Genomic DNA, 18,376 nt, shown 5'->3' with positions numbered 1-18,376 from the left:
ATACACAAACCACACAAACAACGACAGAAGTTTTAAAAATATTACCGATCAAGTTCCTAATGGTTTTCTTTCAAACGAATTTGAGCGTCAGCTTGAAACGTATCTTGCAGCATCAAGATGCACGTAAAACGGCTTAATATCATCTGATTTCAAATAAGCCCGTTACACTTTTTGTTAGGTAGGTATAGGTATTAAACTTACTGATAGCGTCATCCAAGTTGATAGGTTCCAATTGTAAAGTGGTTTGTTTCCTTTCCCTCTTAAATCTTTCTTCTTGGGCTTCAGCAAAACCAGTCTGAAATCAATACCATAAACAATTAGGTAATTAGTATCCAATTATATCATGAAGTGTATAAATTCAATGAAGCGCCAATTCGCCAAGAATTACCAAGGGTTGTGGTTCTTTCTTTACATATTCTATTTTATCCAATAACTTTCTATGTGGCAGATGAAATGGTATATCACGAGGTTTTCTGAAAAATATAAATGCATATTTACAGGTTTCACTCAGTGCAGAAAATACACCTCTCATTTTGTTTGGTCGCAGCAGACGGTCCTTCGTCCAAGCTATGTTGGGCGCTTTGCAGTTTATGGCTCCTCTACACGATGAGCCATCATACTGGCCCACTAAAGGTTCCCACGGCCCGTGTTATTACAGGTCAGGCACGCCTGTGGATGCCTGTGCGGCTATCCGTCGGGAGTGGGTGACGACAGGCGACCACAGGATGGCTCAATGGATGCGCCCGTTCCCACGATCTGAGGCGCGGTCAGATCTGTGAAACAACGGGCCGTGGGAACCCACCTTAAGATGGGCCAGCGTGTAGATGGTAGTGATGTCGGATGGCGCGGCGGGATGGCGATGGGATGGCCACAGTGTCAGTTTTTCGTCCGCACATTAAAGGTAGTGGGCCAACGATGGTGCGTACGCATCTATAGGTACACGTGGCCCATTCCATAATGCGTGCTCTCAACTATCGCATGGCCATCTCGCTGGCTCAGCGATTGGGCCATCGTGTAAAAAAAAAACATTTATTTCAAGCTGCAAGGCAAACCAGTTTTTACAAATGTCATAAAATATTACCTATACAACAAATATATACAATTATCACTTAAAATTAATATCTTAATTAATCTTATCATTATTCACAAAAAATAAAAATAAAAATTGATATTAAAATTGAAAATTAAAACAATAGAAATACACTGCATAAACTAAGTCCCTATCCTATCCCAGTCTTAATTACATGCCTGTCACAGCAGTGCATGATGTAAGGACAGTCCAGTCTGTACGCGATCATCGCTAGGACTGTATTGGGGCTGGCTCGCACCCGCTGGACCAAGGACGCGGCGCGCAGTCGCTTAGTGGTATGAAATGAAAACACGCCGTGTGCGCTGCCGCGAACATTCCCGAGGCGCTGCAGTAGCCAGGCAGCCCCATCGTCACTGCCCGGAACGCGTTGTTGTATTGGACTGAACAGTACCGCGCTGCCAGCCGCAATGATAATTAGCTCCATGCATGAATTTATTTTTATTTTTGGATTCATAATTTATATCGTTGGAACACCGGAAATGATAAAAATACTTTTGTAAACCTTAACATTATTTTATTAAAAAACATTTAAAATGTTGAAAATTTTTGAGCGGTTGAAACGCTCATAATTTTTGGCGCGAATTCGACAGAGCGTGATGACGTCACACGTTAGGCGGCCCAACTGACGTTTGCTACTAATGACACTAATCTGTCGAACGCGTGACGTCACGTGGCGTTTCGAGCGTTTCGCTCACTAGCTTTTCGCGGGCAAATTTTTGTACTTTTTATTTATAATTTTAAGTAATTAAATGGTAATTTTAAAACGGAAATGCATTTGTAACATGATATAACGGTAACAAACATTCGAATAAAACATATTTCGTTCAAATATAAACTTCATGCATGAGGCTAATTGAGAAGTATTTCCTTTGTCTAAGGTCAGAGGGTAAGTACCTATATGAGGAGTGATATCACTAATGTACTTGATTTTCATTGTATCAATTTAGGTGTTTGCTGCTGTCTTTGAGAAGATATTAGGTACATAATTATGAGTTGAAGGTACTTTCAATTTGTCAGTACAGTCACGTCTGAAAATATCATTACGGACAAAGTGCCAGAAGTATGTTCCTATACTAAGGTCGTGTATACATATTTTCGGCACTTTGTCCGTATCGATCTTTGCTTAAAATAACAATGTTTTGAAACCTAATATATGTATGTAATTTCCTTATAGGTGATGTGAAAAGCAGTATGTGTCACATGGTAGCAAAATTATTTTCACCTTGGGCGTTAACACTTGAATCCCACACTACGCTCAGGATTCTATGTTAGAATCCCTCGCTATGCTCAGGATTCTATTATAGAATCCTTCGCTTCGTTTAGGATTCAATTGTACGCCCTCGCCGTAAACATGTCATTTTGCTCCCTTGTGACACAATCTACTATTGACGACCTGTCTGGCCTAGTGGGTAGTGACCTTGCCTATGAACCCTGCGATGTTTGTCTTCATCTTAAAGCGACTTGTAAATTATCAAATGGTATTTCGTACATATATATCCGAGATACTCGTACGAACCGAGGTTCGAACCCATGATATCTCCGGTTTGAAAGTCGCACGCCTTACACCTAGGCTGCGAACAGTGCGAACACTTAACGGACAGTAAAAAAAAATATATACCTACCGTTTCCATTTCCACCGTCCCTTAAGAGGAAAAGTTAGCGGAGCCCATCAACGTGCTCACTAGCGCCACTGGTAAATAATTGTGATTATTTCAATTTAACGATAGATAAAGATATATATTATATACGCGATAAAAAAAAAAAAAAAAAAAACTTTTTTTTTTTTATCGCGTATATAATATACATCTTTACTTGAAAATAATTATAGTGTATAACTAGCCTTATGAACCGATTTAACGATAGATATTTAAAAAAGGGGGCCGCTTTGTACTGTATTTACTGTATTTTGTAATTAAGTATTATCTATTTGAAATATAATTCACTGACAAAAAAATTAAATTCCAACTAAACAATTCTAAAACTGCAAATGCCATCTGAAGGGTTACCATTTGTACACATTATGGTCGGGGAGCCCAAGAGGGGATTTTTGTAGTTACTCGAGCGCGCCAGATTAAGATATGAGTGATAATATTGCTACCCCGTGGAGTCTACCCTTACCACTTTTAGCCGTCTATGTTGAGCAGTTGGTTGGTGGGGGGTTGGCGGGGGGTTCAACAAATAATTAAGCAGATTGTGGATTTGGTCATTTTAGTCCAAATTAATGCTTTAATTTTGCTATTACTACATCTGACGATTATTTGTACGCAGTTCCTTAATCTGACGGTTACAATGTGAAAACCGGGCGTCGAACTTGTGGTCGTCAGATTAACGAAATGCATACAAATAAATGTCATAATCAGTTATAGAAAAATTATAGCATTAACCTGGACCAAAACAACCAATTCCACAATTCACTTAACGATTTTTTTAACTAACTTTACGAGTCTAACGACCCACAAACCTTAACAAATTATACACCTAAACCTTCCTCAAGGGCTTATTACACTTTGCTCAATTTAGTGACTAACAAGAGGGACGCTGCTATACGTGAGACGCGATAATAGATACATCTTATCGTTTCTCACGTATAGCGGCGTCCCTCTTGTTAGTCACTAAATTAGGATAATCTAATAAGCTCTTCAAGAAACACAAGGTGAAAACTGCATGAAAATCCTGTCAATAGTTTTTGAGTTTATCGCAAACATACATACAAATAGACAGACGCGGCGGGGGACTTTGTTTTATGGTGTAGTGAAACACAAAAAATTATAAAATTCAAAAACATGATATCTGCGGTCCCGAGCACCCACATCCATCTCGCTCACGCTTAGGTACGCTCAGTGAGAGTGAGAGAAGAACACGAACCTACTGGGCCATAACAACCTTGACCATAATTATCTAAATATACCTAAAGCCACTCTGACGAAGGTCTGAGAAGAACGAACATCGAAGTGTCTTTATCTGTGCAAACATTCGAGAGATAGTGAGGCAGATAAAGAAACCTTGATTTTCGCAATAGGCCCTTGGGGCCCTTAAACTACCGCAAGACCACGTATTTAAGTAGGTAGGTACTTACTTATACAATCTTGATATAATGATGAGCTTTTCAGTCGAGAACAGTCGCCATCAGATATATCTGAGCGGCCAAGGTGTAAGGTGCTCACAAATATCTGAACACGCCTCTATTGTCAAGGCGTTAGAGTGCGTGCTCAGATATTTGTAAGCACCTTGGCCGCTGCGATTATCTGACGGCAACTGTACCGTGTTAAGGCCACGAAGCTTGCTGAGTGGCCTTGTTGGGTACGAGATTGAAAAGCTTGATTACCTATGTAGGTATACAATACTTTTTCTACGAGTCCATAAAAATAATACTTTAAACTAGTAGAATGATATAGGTAAGGGTGTCACATGAGCGTTTCTGACTTATGAAACAATTGTTTCTACTATAGCTATAAAACCTAAAATAAATAATTCATTTGAGCTATCGTTTTGTTTCGCCCTCATGACCGCGGCGAGCTGTGCTGTAATTGGTCAATTTCATTATTGACTAAACCGTTTCGAAATGAATATTATAGTTCAGTTGGGAGCCCATACATGAAAAGTACGTAATAATTACGGTTTGGTAAACGAAATCTTAATTCAATCATTACAGTTGACGAGTAGAAAAATACATTATTTTATAGCACTTACCATAAGTAAGTCTATTTAGTCTAATAAATAAATTACGCTGACAAAATAAGTAACAGTGAGTAACAGTTACGTTGACAAAATATACCTTGTATACATTGTGGGAGCTCGGCGAACATTCCTTTGTATAGTTTCAATAGCGGGTAAAGTTGTTACATTTGTATGTATTGAACGTTTTCCATCTCCGTCCAACATATTTTATTTATAACATAAACGGCAGCGTCCTAGCTATTAAAACTAACAACTAAATACGTGTTTAATCGAAATAATGCGTGTACAAAAAAAAGCCTTTCAGCGCATTATTTCTAAAACTCGTTTTCTTTAGACGAGATCAATAACTAACAAAATATAATATTTCAGTTGTTTACGAGTTGCAAATAGCAACCGCGTACTTGTCATAAAATCGATGTACGAGGTGGTACGAGGAGTGAAACTTCAAAACAATGTTTGAATTTTGCGATTTGTGTCCAATATTGTTTATGGTATGGTTCATCTTCCGGTTCTTCTCTGCTGCTACGCGGCTCGAAGCCGCGAACGCGAGTGTGGAGTCGATTTCGCTGAATAGCGAACTAGACTCCACACTCGCGTCCGCGGCTTCGCGCCGTAATTCGCGCATGAGTGTGGAGAGTCCTTTAGGGGAACGTAGATGAACTATGAGCTGACTATCAGGGATAAGGGGCAGCACAGGAGTCCCCTGTTTATTTGCGCAAAGTGTAAATGTCACAATGTGTGTTGTGTGTGGCTTACAATGTAGTCCTGTAGCCAATAGCCCACAATGCAAATAGAGCTTGTAGAGGGCAGCACTTGCTATGTCGTGAAGTGTCAATGTACAGTTTATGTTTCCGATCCAGGTCACAAGATGGCAGACCCTCCAACGCACACGGCCACACACGGCCCATATTCTTCAGAGGGAATCGATATTAGTGAGTATTATATTTATAATATGCTTCAGAGGGATGTGAGAGGAGGAGGTCAGAAAGATGAAGGCCAGATACTTTATACAAATATCCTGCGCAAATATATATATATATATATATATAGTCTGGCAAACATAACTTGTCAGTCAGTAGCAAAGAGTAGTACTAGAGTCAGACCAAGACAAATCTGCAACGATTTTGATAGCACACGCACTGCAAGTGTTATTTTAAACGTCAATCTTATATGAAATAATGACGTATAAATAACACTTGCACTGCGTATGCTATCAAAATAGTTGCAGACTTTTCTTGGTTTAACTCTACTCATCCCTTTCTTTTGGGTGCTATTCTATTCATTTCGATGTAAACTGAGTGATCTGGTTGCATAAATTCGTTTTTCATATAAAGAAAAGAGATGCAACTCGAATAAAGGCCTGTCCAGACGAGGACAACTTTTCACTGATTAAATTGTCCGATCAAATCAGGTCGTGCGGACTCAACCGCCAATTTGGTTCGCCGAATTCGACCGCCGATTATGACCGATATTGCCGATAAAACCAATTTGTGACGATAGTATTCGCGTTTGAGGCATTTTTTTTAATTTAGTGCGCTCAAATATCACAATAAATTTAAAATTAGTGAAAGTGGCCAAATTGGCGTTTGTCTTGCGTTTGACTCCGCACGGCCTGATTTGATAGGATAATTTAAAACAGATTGGCGAAAAATTGTCCTCGTCTGGACAGGCCTTAATGCTGTTCTTAAAGCGTAACACACCGTCGCACAATGACCTTGGTGCGGTGCGGTAATGTGTTAGCCGCTTTAGGCCTCATATTCACGAGCGTTTTTTCAACGCGCGTTAAAAAAGCGCTTCAATCTGCCCGCACGCTAAATTCGATTTAAAGACCAAGGCCTAAACTTGAAAATCCAACAACGCTTGATAAAAAGCGCTACCGCCATCGTGTGAATAAATACACATGTTTCCATTTGTGTCATTCAAACGCTTTTTTAACGCGCGTTGAAAAGTGCTCGTGAGATGAGGCCTTACTCTTTATTTTCAAAATGTCATGTTCGTGTTACTTACTTTATCTATGGTTAAGCTTTTTTGCTTATGGCAACATTGAAAACAAACAATACAAAAAAAAAACAAGAGTACTCTTGGTTGGCGCTATTTTGTGTAAAAAAATATTAAATTTAGAGAAATCTAAATAAAGTGGACAAATTTGTTTGTGAATTATTATTCTTTGATTTATTTAAAATAGATCTGTGCTTCGAGGAATTTGAAGAAGAAACATACTGAGGCGTGATTTTAAAGGTAGATTCAGTAGATTGTGGTCGCGGTAGTTGGTGACGACTTTCACCTTCTGTATTGTATTATCAATATCAATGTAATTCCTTATATCCTTAAACAACATCATTTTTTTTTCAATTATGTTTCTAGCTCATTTAGTTGTACACCTTATTTAATTTTCATTGAAGGACCTACTAGAGAAAATGTTCGCACTGCTTAATTATAACGATATGTATCTGTATAATCAATCTTTTACCAGATGGAGTAGGTACAAATATTTATTAATACATGTAAATATTTATTAAGTAATATAAGGTTTAGTATGTAATGAAAAAGAAAACGATAAAATGCGTAGTATTTTATAATTTCGCATTTGCATAGAAATCATTATATAAGTGCTATTATGGTAGCATAATTATAATTGTTTTTATGTAACTAATTGGTGCTGCGCCGAGGTAATTGTTGCATTATGCTTTTAGGTAGTCTAATGGGTTTGTTAACTAAAAGTGTGCCAGTAAGCTACTGAAGCTTAGTATTGGCCTGCTTTTGAGGAATTGAATGGCGATGTATTACTACGCAAGTAAGCTGAATGAAGCATCATGTAGCGGGTGTAACATTAAGGTGCCACCACCACCCAGCGAGCCGGCCCCTGTCCCTCCACCACCCACCGACCATGCTCCTCTTCCACCCGACCCAGCTCTATTGCATGGCACTGGACTCTCTTACTATGATGTAAGTTAACATTTTGTTTTAAGCAATTGCATTTATTTATTATAATCTTATAAACATAGCATTGTTTAAAATTTAAAACTATTTTTTACTAATTTGTTACAGAATGATGATTATTATTCCATGGTGAGAGGCAATAAGTTTATGACAGAAAACTCTTGTAAACATCTTGTTATGAATGGTGGTTTAAATTTTGTTACTCAAAAAGGAGATGCTACACAGGTAATTATCGATATCTATTAATTTGTACATATATATTTGTCACATACCTACTTAATATGTGCAATACTCTCATCTTCTTTTGCCTTATACCTAGTTGGCAGCTGTGGGTGTAAAGACTTTAACAACATTTGTGAATTGCCCGGTGGAAAAGACAGAGCTTGAGTATAAAGATGGGCAGCTTGTTAGTGCTCCCCTGGATTCACTGGTAGACATGCTGAGGCCTGGTACAAACAAATCCTATACATTCACATTCCTGTTGTGTTCCCGACTTTTTATTAAGCCTCATGAATTACTTGGAAAGCTATGTAAACGCTACTTTAAAACATATGACAAGATTGTAAGTATCATTATATATTTTTTATAATTTTAAGCTGTTATTGATAAAATTTTCTATTAAGAAATCTTTATGTAATTGATAATAATGTAACTAAATAAGATGTCACTGTTATTTAAATTCCTAGGTGTAACATAATGCTTATTAATTACTTTATGATGTAAGTATTGTAATAATTTTAATGTGCACAGGGAAGGGCGGAAGTGAAAGATTTAGTAGAAAAAGAGTTAACAGACATGAGAGCACTAGTGAGAGTGTTGACACAGTGGACTAGTATGTTCCCCTATGACTTCCGTGACGATAGAGTAATGACACTTGTTCGGAATATTACACAAAGGTAAGATATAATCTCGGTATATTGTTTCCTAACTTAAGAAATTAACCCATAACTTAAGGGTTCTCAATAACTAAAGCTGTGCCTTACTGTAATTTGTGTAAAATTAACTTTATGATATTTTACAGACCACAATGCAATAGTGATTAGGTGTGACTTTAAATCCAGAGATTGCAGGTTCGAACCCTGGCTGGCACTGATAAGTTTTTTGGTACTTATGTATGATACATCATTTGACGTTTACTAGTCACTTTTCGGTGAAGGAAAAAATCGTGAGGAAACCGGCCTAGTCCAATAAGTCTTAGTTTCCCCTCTAGGTTGGAAGGTCAAATGGCACTCACTTTCGTAAAATCTAGTGCCAGGCTGACCCCAGGCTCATGAGTCGTGGCAATAAGCCAGGACAAATGCTAGGTAAAAGAAGATAATATAGACCACAAACTTTGGTAATGTTTAATTTAGTTGTATTTTTTTTATTTGTATAGATGTGCAGCAGAGCACATGTCTTCAGTAAGGGTGGAAGTATCAACAATGCTGGAAAAACTTCTGGATAAATTAACAGCACTTGAGCAGTACGAAGAAACATTGGTTGATATACCTCAAGTGACATCTGTGGAACAGTTAGCTCAGGTAAAAAATAAACTTAAATTTACGCTTATTGGCATATTACTACTAAACAAATTCTTTAAAATGAGTGTTTATTCATTTGTAAATAATATTTTTTGTTAACAGGGAGATATTCTTACACTTGGTTTAACACCAGCCGAGCTGGCAAACCAATTGACTATAGTTGAGTTACATCGACTGTCATTTGTTGGACCAGAGGAATTTGTGCAAACTTTTGCTCCAACACAGCCACAACAACCAACTTCTTCTTGCGGGAAGACACCCATCAATCTTCACCACATTGACCTGAAGAGTACAAGAAATCTGGAAGCTTATGCTGACTGGTTTAATAGACTCAGCTACTTATGCGCAACAGATGTTCTAAAGGTATGATATTATATATAGGTATTAATGAAATAATTAATGAATTATCTAAATGTTTATTATGTTATTCATTATTTAATTTGTTTGCAGGCCGTGAAAAGCAAATACAGAGCTCGTGTAATAGAACAGTGGGTTATGACGGCTAGAGAATGTTTTAACCTTGGAAATTTCAACTCCCTCATGGCCATCATTAGTGCTCTGAATATGTCTCCTGTAACGCGTCTTAAGAAGACGGTAATATTATACTACTTTACAAGTTGTACAACATTATTAATTAGGGTTAGGCGTTTGTCACACTGATGCGGCTTTCGGATATGTTGTTGTTGTTGTTGTCCTATGGCACCCCAGAGTTGCAAAGGGCCTTCACAAGCTCGCGCCACGCTTTCCTATCTTCAGCGACCCTTCTGGCCTCGCTCCAGCTCAACCCGACCGCTCGTAGCTCACTCAGCTCAGCTTTCGGATATGGCAACAACTAACCGCTTTTGAGGTGGTTGCACAATCACCATCCATTAGATAATGACAGCCAAAGCCGCCTATTTGATGCTGACTGCAACAACCATTAAGTAGTACTTATAGTTTGGCAAGAGTCGTTTGTCAGTGGAACATAGGAAGAGAGGAGAGGATCATACTGCCTATCTTATTCTAGTATTGTAAACCCAACAGGGGAATGAGATTTCTTTAATTGTTCGGTCCTTGACGAAACTTGTTTGCCAGACTATGCGTATCTCATTAATAGGGATGTTGACAATTTTTTAGAACTGTTTTCACTTTATAGATAGACGCGTAATTATTGCATAATTTTTTTTTTATTCATTATTTTTTTATAAAAAATCGACTTTAATTAGTTTAGTGTTTAAATTTCGCGCAAAAACGCCCCAAGCTGTCATGCATGCATACATTCTAATATTCCCTGCTATGGTAAAAACATAACATTTTACATATTCGCGATTCATGTCAACATCCCTATTGCATTTGAAAAAGAATAATAGTTGCCCCCTTATTCATAAAATTTTGCAAGCCTCAATGAGTTAATTTATGTTTTATCTGATTATTGTCGTTACCGACTGATGGCAGTTCAAACCAGAAAAAAAGAAATTTTTAATCCATTTCTTGCAAATACATAAGTCAAAATGATAGATTAAGACAAACGATTAATAGCTAATTGAGTCTTGTAGCGCGTTATGAATAACGCCATAAGAAATTAAAATTAAAAAAATGTCTGAGCTGCAGTACCTACATTCGTTTTACGCGGACGGTGTAACCTCTCTCTTAAGAGAAAAGGCGATGGCCGCTTCTCCATACAAATGTAGTCCCCATTTTCCTCTCTGGATATTGAATTAACGCTAATTATTTTTGCAAACTTGATGTATATTAACCATAGCTATTAGCGGAAACCGCTCGACCCCAATTTCAAAGGAATAACGCAAATCGATGTACAGGTTAGCCGTTTGGCACACGCATACTAGAGGTCGAAACAAAATTTTTGACCCGCAGTTCCTAACACAATTTCGCTGCGGGGGGGAGTGGTAAAACATTTCTTTTTTTGTATGGCAAAAAAAAATTTTTTTTTCCAAAACCTATCGAGTGTGATATCATACGAAAGGGTTTTTTGAGGCGATTCTAAAAATATATCACATCATTACATTTCGGGCATTTTTTTTTTAAATTAAAACAAAAAGAATTTTCGAAACATACCAAGTTTGGGCTCCTCCAGACACGATATGGCTGATTTTTTTTGTACAATATACCACAAATGATACGTGATATCCTCATGTCTAACCCCAAGAAAGCAATTTCGAAAATATTGTCATTAACATTTTTTTTTTAATTTTTCAATTTTACAAAGTGACACAGTTCTACTTCAATACCTATTTCACGAGACTTATGGAATTATACTGCAGATACGGTACATATTAATCATAAAATGATACGTAATATCCATATATCGAACGGGAAATACCTCTTTAACCCTTTAACTGCGCCTTTTCATCGGTTGGTATAGTTTGTTTTGTTTTTGACACAAAATGCCAAGATTGTATCCTTCAGATACGACATGTACCTTACTGATTTTTTTTTGTACAATATACCATAAATAATACGTAATATCTTGATATCTAACCCCAAGACAGCAATTTTGAAAATAATTTCTTTATATTGTACAAAGAAAAATCGATAGGGTATATCGTATCTGAAGGATACAATCTTGATATTTTGTGTCAAAAACTAAACAAACCATACCAACTGATGAAAGGCACAGTTAAAGGGTTAAAGAGGTATTTCCCGTTCGATATATGGATATTACGTATCATTTTATGATTAAAATGTACCGTATGTATTGTTTCTGCAGTATAGTTCCATAAGTCTCGTGAAATAGGTATTGAAGTAGAACTGTGTCACTTTGTAAAATTGAAAAAAAAAAAAATGTTAATGATATTATTTCCAAAATAGCTTTCTTGGAGTTAGACATGAGGACATCACGTATCATTTGTGGTAAATTGTACAAAAAAAAAATCAGCCATATCGTGTCTGGAAGAGCCCAAACTTGGTATGTTTCGAAAATTCTTTTTGTTTTATTTAAAAAAAAAATGCCCGAAATGTTGATGAAAAAGCCTTTTCGTATGATACCACACACGATAGGTTTTGGAAAAAAAAAATTTTTTCCATACAAAAAAAAAATGTTTTACCACCCCCCGCAGCGAAATTTTTTCAGGAACTGCTGGTCAAAAATTTTGTATTGATCTCTAGTATGTGTGTGCCAAACGGCTAACCTGTACATCGATTTGCGGTATTTTTATACGAACGGGTTAGACTATATGCCCCTACCCCCTACATTTGACTTTTTTAGATTTTTTGTATATTGTAAAATTAGGAGCGAAAAACCGATTTCATACAAATTTTTATAATAATTAAAATTTCGAAAAAAACAAACGTGGTGGCATAGCTGTGGTTGATATACAACAAATTGTGCCAAAATATTTTGAGGAGTACGTTTGTATGAAAAGGCGATTTCGCGCGGGTCCTCCACTTTCGTCTTAAAGCATTAGTGCGACGTGGTTATTATCTAAAGGCAACGCATAGAAAAATTTGGAAAGGCAAGGAGAAAGGGGTCGAAGTAAAGTATATGGATTGTATATATAGTGCTCTGATTCTGAAGGTGTAGACTTCATTTATTTTATCACCGTCCATTACGCTTCGTGCTGGAGAAACCTTTATCTAAGCCTTGTTGTGCACGCTTACCCCATATAACATTTTATCTCGTACAAACACTAATGATGAAATGATTGATGGTCAAACGATTATCAACAGTTTGTTAGTTTCGACAAACGTTTAAGAATAACGCCATTAAATTGTAACTAAATGTTTACAGTGGAGCCGCACGTCTGGAGTTTGCGGCCAGCAACTGCGTCAGTTGGAGTTATGTGTTGAACCTAGTGGAAACCACGCAAGGTAATTATTATACATTATATTTATTATCTTCCAATGGCGCTGCAGCTATAGCCCATTGGGGATCTTGGCCTACCACTATCTTGTTGTCACGATCCTTGGAAGGCTTTCTCGAGTTGGTGATCTTTCTTACCTTGCTAAAATCTTCCTCGACACAATCTACCCATATTTTCTTTGGCTCTAGTCACAATATTTGCAGCTCTCATATCAAGCACTTTTTCAAAGTGACCCGCCCATCTCAGCCGTTTGTTTACATTTCTTATTCCATTATTTTCTGCTAGTTCTAGTTTTGTCTCGAGAATGTATATTTTTTTGACAAGACATTGGTGTAATATAAAATACACAGTTGATTGTTTGAACGGTAGATACCGAGCAGCGCTAGCGGCCGCACCTACTGAGACTGCCGTACCGTTGCTGTCCGTCACTTGCAGGGACCTGCATTTTGCTAATCAAGGCTCGTCATCAAAGTAAGTCAACTGTACATTTGCTTGCTATGGGAAAAGGTTGCCGAATGGATTTTGCATGAATAGAATGCCTAGTTAGGGTCAAGGCGGGAACAGTGGCTCACATACTTATTAACGAGAACTTTATTTTTCGTAGTTTTTTGTTGTTCGATGACTTTCTTCTCCTGCGCATGATGGTCACTGACAGAAAATACTTTTTAGGTACCTTTACAAAAAAAGTATAGGCTAATACGGGTCTACTGAAAAACTTGTTGATTCCTCTTGGACTATCAGTTTTAGGTTTAAACTTTCAAACTAGAGATGGTTCGAATATGAAGTTTGCCGAATACGAATATTGGGTTCAGATCTTACGGAACCGAAAATTCGTCGGATTTATTCTTAAAGATGAATCGTTTCCTAGGTAATTCCCTAGAAAAAACAGGTCAAACAAATGTTTACCACTCCAAATAATTCAAACGTCCTATGGATTAAATTCAATATGTCTCATAATGTGTTTTAATGACAACGGGAAAACGCAACCTGATAGATGAGTACTTGAAAAGTTCTGGAGGAACTTACATTTTACAATTGCAATACTGACTGACTGAAGACAAACATAATAAAAAATATTTGCTGAATATTCGGCACTTAATCGAATAATTCGGCCGAATACGAACATTGGAAAACTTGCCGAATACCAAACAATTACCGAATATTCGGCCCATCTCTAATTCAAACTAATATAGAGCATATATATATATATGTTCTTAAATTCCCGTTATCCATCTTCCTCGCACATAGTACTATGTAATTAATTAAAAACCGGCGAAGTGCGAGTCGGACTCGCCCGCGAAGGGTTCCGTACCATTACGCTCAAACACGGCAAAAAAATCACGTTTGTTGTATGGGAGCCCCACTTAAATATTTATTTCATTCTATTTTAGTATTTGTTGTTATAGCGGCAACAGAAATACATCATCTGTGTAAATTTCAGCTGTCTAGCTATCACGGTTCATGAGATACAGCCTGGTGACAGACGGACAGACAGACAGCGGAGTCTTAGTAACAGGGTCCCGTTTTTACCTTTTGGGTACGGAACCCTAAAAACGGTGGCAACTTGAATGTAAGGAGGAATGATTGAATTACATTCAGATTGGGCGGTAACCGCGTGAACTTCGAGAAGTGTTCGCTGCTGGCGCGGCACGTGAGCCGGCAGCTGGCGGCGCGGCGGCTGTGCGGCGACGAGCCGCCGGCGCCCGCTCCGCCGCCGCCGCACGCGCCCGCGTGGCGCTTCTTCAACGATACTCCCACACTCACCGAGACCGGTAAGTCACGTTCATTGATCGTTACATTCGGATTCGAGGGGGTCATTGCGTAAACTTCTTTTTCTCAAATATGCAATGAAATATTGATGTTATGTACTTCATATTGGATGGGAAGTATCACGTCTCAGGCGCGGCTAGACGAGAGGTCTGTAATGAAATTTCATACAAAGTTGCAGGCCTAGGCCGAGAAGTGGCTCTTTAATTTCCATTTCACATATATTTGTGACACAGCATCATGGCATTCAGCTATTTAAAAAAAACTATTGCTTTTTGGTTCGGAATGCCATTCTGCAAATAATACGCCTATAAAAAAACGATATTTGATATATACTTTGTCAAAGGACTGTCTCATTTCAAACAACGACAGAGAGAATCATACTATCTTTGCCTTACACTAGTACTAGCACCCAAATGAAAAGGATGAGTAGGTATAGTTTTTTTGTTCTTATTTACTGCCAATTTGGCCAACTTTAAGACTGAGTCACATACATGCCTATAGCACAACGTATGCCTAAAGTGGGCAATGAAGGCTGATTCTGAATTATCAATTTGTCATAGTTTTGACTTTTGATCTTGTATTGATACGACCGACCACGAGCGCGAGCGAGATATATAATGACACGACTTCTAGTAATTCCAGTGCGGTTCGCCAGCACCGCGCCAATCGGCGTGAACTATCGTCAAGGACGTATCAAAACAATATCAAAACCATAATAAATTCTTAAATCAGAATCGGAATCAATGGCTACGACTAAAAGGTGAATGAATGAAGTGCTTAAGAGTGGAGTGCATTTTAAAAATGGTTGATCTCTAACAACGCTCTGCTGCTATCTGGGGAAGGCCGGAAAAGCTAATCGTAGATTGCGCTCTCGACGATGGTGCTGCTTTTGTAGGGATTTTGACAATGCTTTAAACAATACATTAGTTGCCTTCCCCATTATAGCAATTTCTTTTTTTTTAAATGATAACAAGAGAACCGTAGGACTTACTTATCCTTTCTTGCACTTAAATGAAAGGTAATTAAATTTGCTACAACTTTATTTATTGCAATGTATCTCATGGCATGAGCGGTTGAGCCGATATTTGTCTTAAACAAGTGCGAGTCGGACTCGCGCACGAAGGGTTTCGTGCCATTACGGAAAAAAACAGCAAAAAAATCACGTTTGTTGTATGGGAGCCATTTAAATATTTATATTACTGTTTTTAGCATTTGTTGTTATAGCGGCAACAGAAATACATCATCTGTGAAAATTTCAACTGTCTAGCTATCAGGGTTCATGAGATACAGCCTGGTGACAGACAGACAGACGGACAGCGGAGTCTTAGTAATAGGGTCCCGTTTTTACCCTTTGGGTACAGAACCCTAAAAATATAGGGAAAACGAAAGATTTCGTTAAAAAGTAAAAAATAACCTTTTTTTAAAGCTTCATATCTCAAGAACTATTTGACATACGGCGCTGTAAATTACTTAAAAATACTTTTTTCACCTCAGCAGCTCGAACAAGCCTACTTTCGTCACTCCCTGGAGTGAGGAAAGTGCGACTTTCCTCACGCCAGGGAGTGAAACAATGTAGCTTTTTAATTTAGTGAAGGCCATGAACTGCCACTTCATACTTTGATTACAAGTTTTTTTTTGCATTCATTAGCATTTAGAAAGTAAAACTCATTTTATTCCTTGACTTTTAAAAAGTATTTTACTCAGAACCTATACTTGGTTCGTATGAGTTAGTGACATAATTTAAAAAAAAAGCTGTAACTCCGGGGGAGTAAGAACCTGTACTTGGTTTGTATGAGTTAGTGACATAATTTTAAAAAAGCTGTAACTCCGGGGGAGTCTAAGAACCTTTACTTGGTTCGTATGAGTTAGTGACATAATTTAAAAAAAGCTGTAACTCCGGGGGAGTAAAATGGACTTTACCTCTCGCTGCACATGCGTGAAATAGCTCGCTTACTGAGCAAGTGTGACGAAAAGGTTTTTTATTATACTTTTTTTTTTTTTTTAATAGCCTAATTTAGTGTCCCACTGCTGGGCAAAGGCCTCCCCTCGTTTCCTCCACTCGACCCTGTCGTTTTTAGTGTCCCGCCAATCCGGATAAAAAACGTCCAAGTCGTCCCGCCATCTCCTTTTCGGCCTGCCTGCACCCCGGCCAGCACCATCTATGGTGTTCCGTGGGTCCCACTCGGTAACCATTTTGGCCCACCTTTCAGGGTGCATGCGGCAGACATGCCCAGCCCAGTCCCACTTAAGCTTAGCGGTCTGGACACCTACATCTACAACTCGAGTTCTGGAGCGCAGTTCCGTGTTTCTGATTCTATCAGTTCTGCGAACACCTAGTAAACTGCGCTCCATCGCTCGCTGGCAAACCTTGAGTTTGGACTTTAACGCCTCAGTTAATGACCATGTTTGAGCACCGTAGACCGTAGGTTAGGATAGGCAGGATACACATGTCGATGAGTTTGCGCTTGAGACACAGGGGAAGGTCGCCCTTCAATAGCGCCTTCATGGACCAGAAGCTCTTCCAGGCGTTGTCAATACGTCTATTGACCTCTATGGTTTGCCTGTTTTCGAAGGAGGCTATCTGGCCCAAGTAAATGTACTCATCAACATACTGTATATCCTGCCCATCTACCGTGACCCTGTGTTTTGCTCCATTGGTCATCAACTGAGTTTTCGCTCTGTTCATTGTGAGTCCAACCTCAAGGCTCGCTGTGCTGAGATCTTGTAGCATGTGTTGTAGTTGAGATGCCGTGTGGGAGAAAAGGACGATGTCGTCGGCAAAACGCAGGTTAGTTAGCCGTTTATTACCGACGTCAATGCCCAATCCTTCCAGTTTATATTCTGTACCTACTTTTTTGTGGCAATAAAGCATTTTTCATTTCATTTCAAAAAACAATAATTTCCTCCTTTTAGGAAGTCATTTAGAAATGTAGTTTATGACTGTTCATATATATTTATTATATATATGAATAACTATTATATTTACACATTAATTACACACATTAATTTGGTTATCCTTTTTTAGCACTGGAACTGGTGTCATTCGAGCGCGAGCCGCCTGTCGACCACATGGAAAAAGAACGATTAAAACGTCTGAAGGCAGCTTAACCTGACAATCCTGTGATTCTAATCCACCTGATATTATTGCTACTTATCAAAACTTTATTACTAGTGAACTTTTCCAGCACCTGAAACTAGCGGTATTATAATTTATTTTAGGCTATAGTCTTCTTTACAATTATAACGATTCTCGACCACGTTGGTACAGTCGTGATCGCAGCAAAAAAGGTTATACCTTTGACTAATATACACTTGTATGAAGTTACGTTCATTTATTTTTGACTAATATTTTGATCTGTTGTGATGATTACTGTACAGTCAGCATCAAATAGTGACGCCCAACGTGGCGAAATATGTCGGAACACATCTTTGTTTCTAGAGTAACAAAGGTGTGTACTATATAGGTATATTTGGCCACTTTGGTTGTCACTATCTATTTGATGCTGACTGTACAAACGTGTAATTTCCTTTAAAATCAGAGCTCAGAAAGGGTGAGCTATTATTATGTTAATAATGTC

The 18,376-nt window shown here is 38.2% G+C and overlaps 2 protein-coding genes across 2 annotated transcripts in view; one reads left to right on the top strand and one right to left on the bottom strand.

Moving 5' to 3' along the window:
• LOC134754460 (dynein axonemal heavy chain 6) overlaps window positions 1-4,972 on the bottom strand; it is a 123,526-nt gene extending 118,554 nt beyond the window's left edge. Inside the window, exons 1-3 of the mRNA XM_063690794.1 lie at window positions 4,866-4,972; window positions 389-473; window positions 202-295 (exon numbers count right to left, since the gene is read on the bottom strand). Coding sequence (XP_063546864.1) covers window positions 202-295; window positions 389-473; window positions 4,866-4,972 — 286 coding nt within the window. The remainder of the gene's footprint in view (window positions 1-201; window positions 296-388; window positions 474-4,865) is intronic.
• A 1,862-nt stretch (window positions 4,973-6,834) lies between these two features.
• Window positions 6,835-18,095, top strand: LOC134755261 (ras-GEF domain-containing family member 1B-like). Its single transcript, XM_063691776.1, has 12 exons — window positions 6,835-7,006; window positions 7,462-7,714; window positions 7,817-7,933; window positions 8,028-8,270; window positions 8,459-8,604; window positions 9,084-9,228; window positions 9,331-9,591; window positions 9,679-9,822; window positions 12,956-13,035; window positions 13,398-13,499; window positions 14,628-14,800; window positions 17,824-18,095. The coding sequence occupies exons 2-12, from the start codon at window positions 7,541-7,543 to the stop codon at window positions 17,904-17,906; spliced, it is 1,668 nt and encodes a 555-aa protein (XP_063547846.1). The 5' UTR covers window positions 6,835-7,006; window positions 7,462-7,540; the 3' UTR covers window positions 17,907-18,095.
• Window positions 18,096-18,376: the final 281 nt, after the last annotated feature.

This window comes from Cydia strobilella, chromosome Z (assembly GCF_947568885.1).
Source record: "Cydia strobilella chromosome Z, ilCydStro3.1, whole genome shotgun sequence".
In the NCBI taxonomy this organism is placed as follows: Eukaryota; Metazoa; Arthropoda; class Insecta; order Lepidoptera; family Tortricidae; genus Cydia; species Cydia strobilella.
The sequence above is the reverse complement of the archived record's forward strand: the minus strand, read 5'-3'. Positions and strand labels throughout refer to the sequence as shown.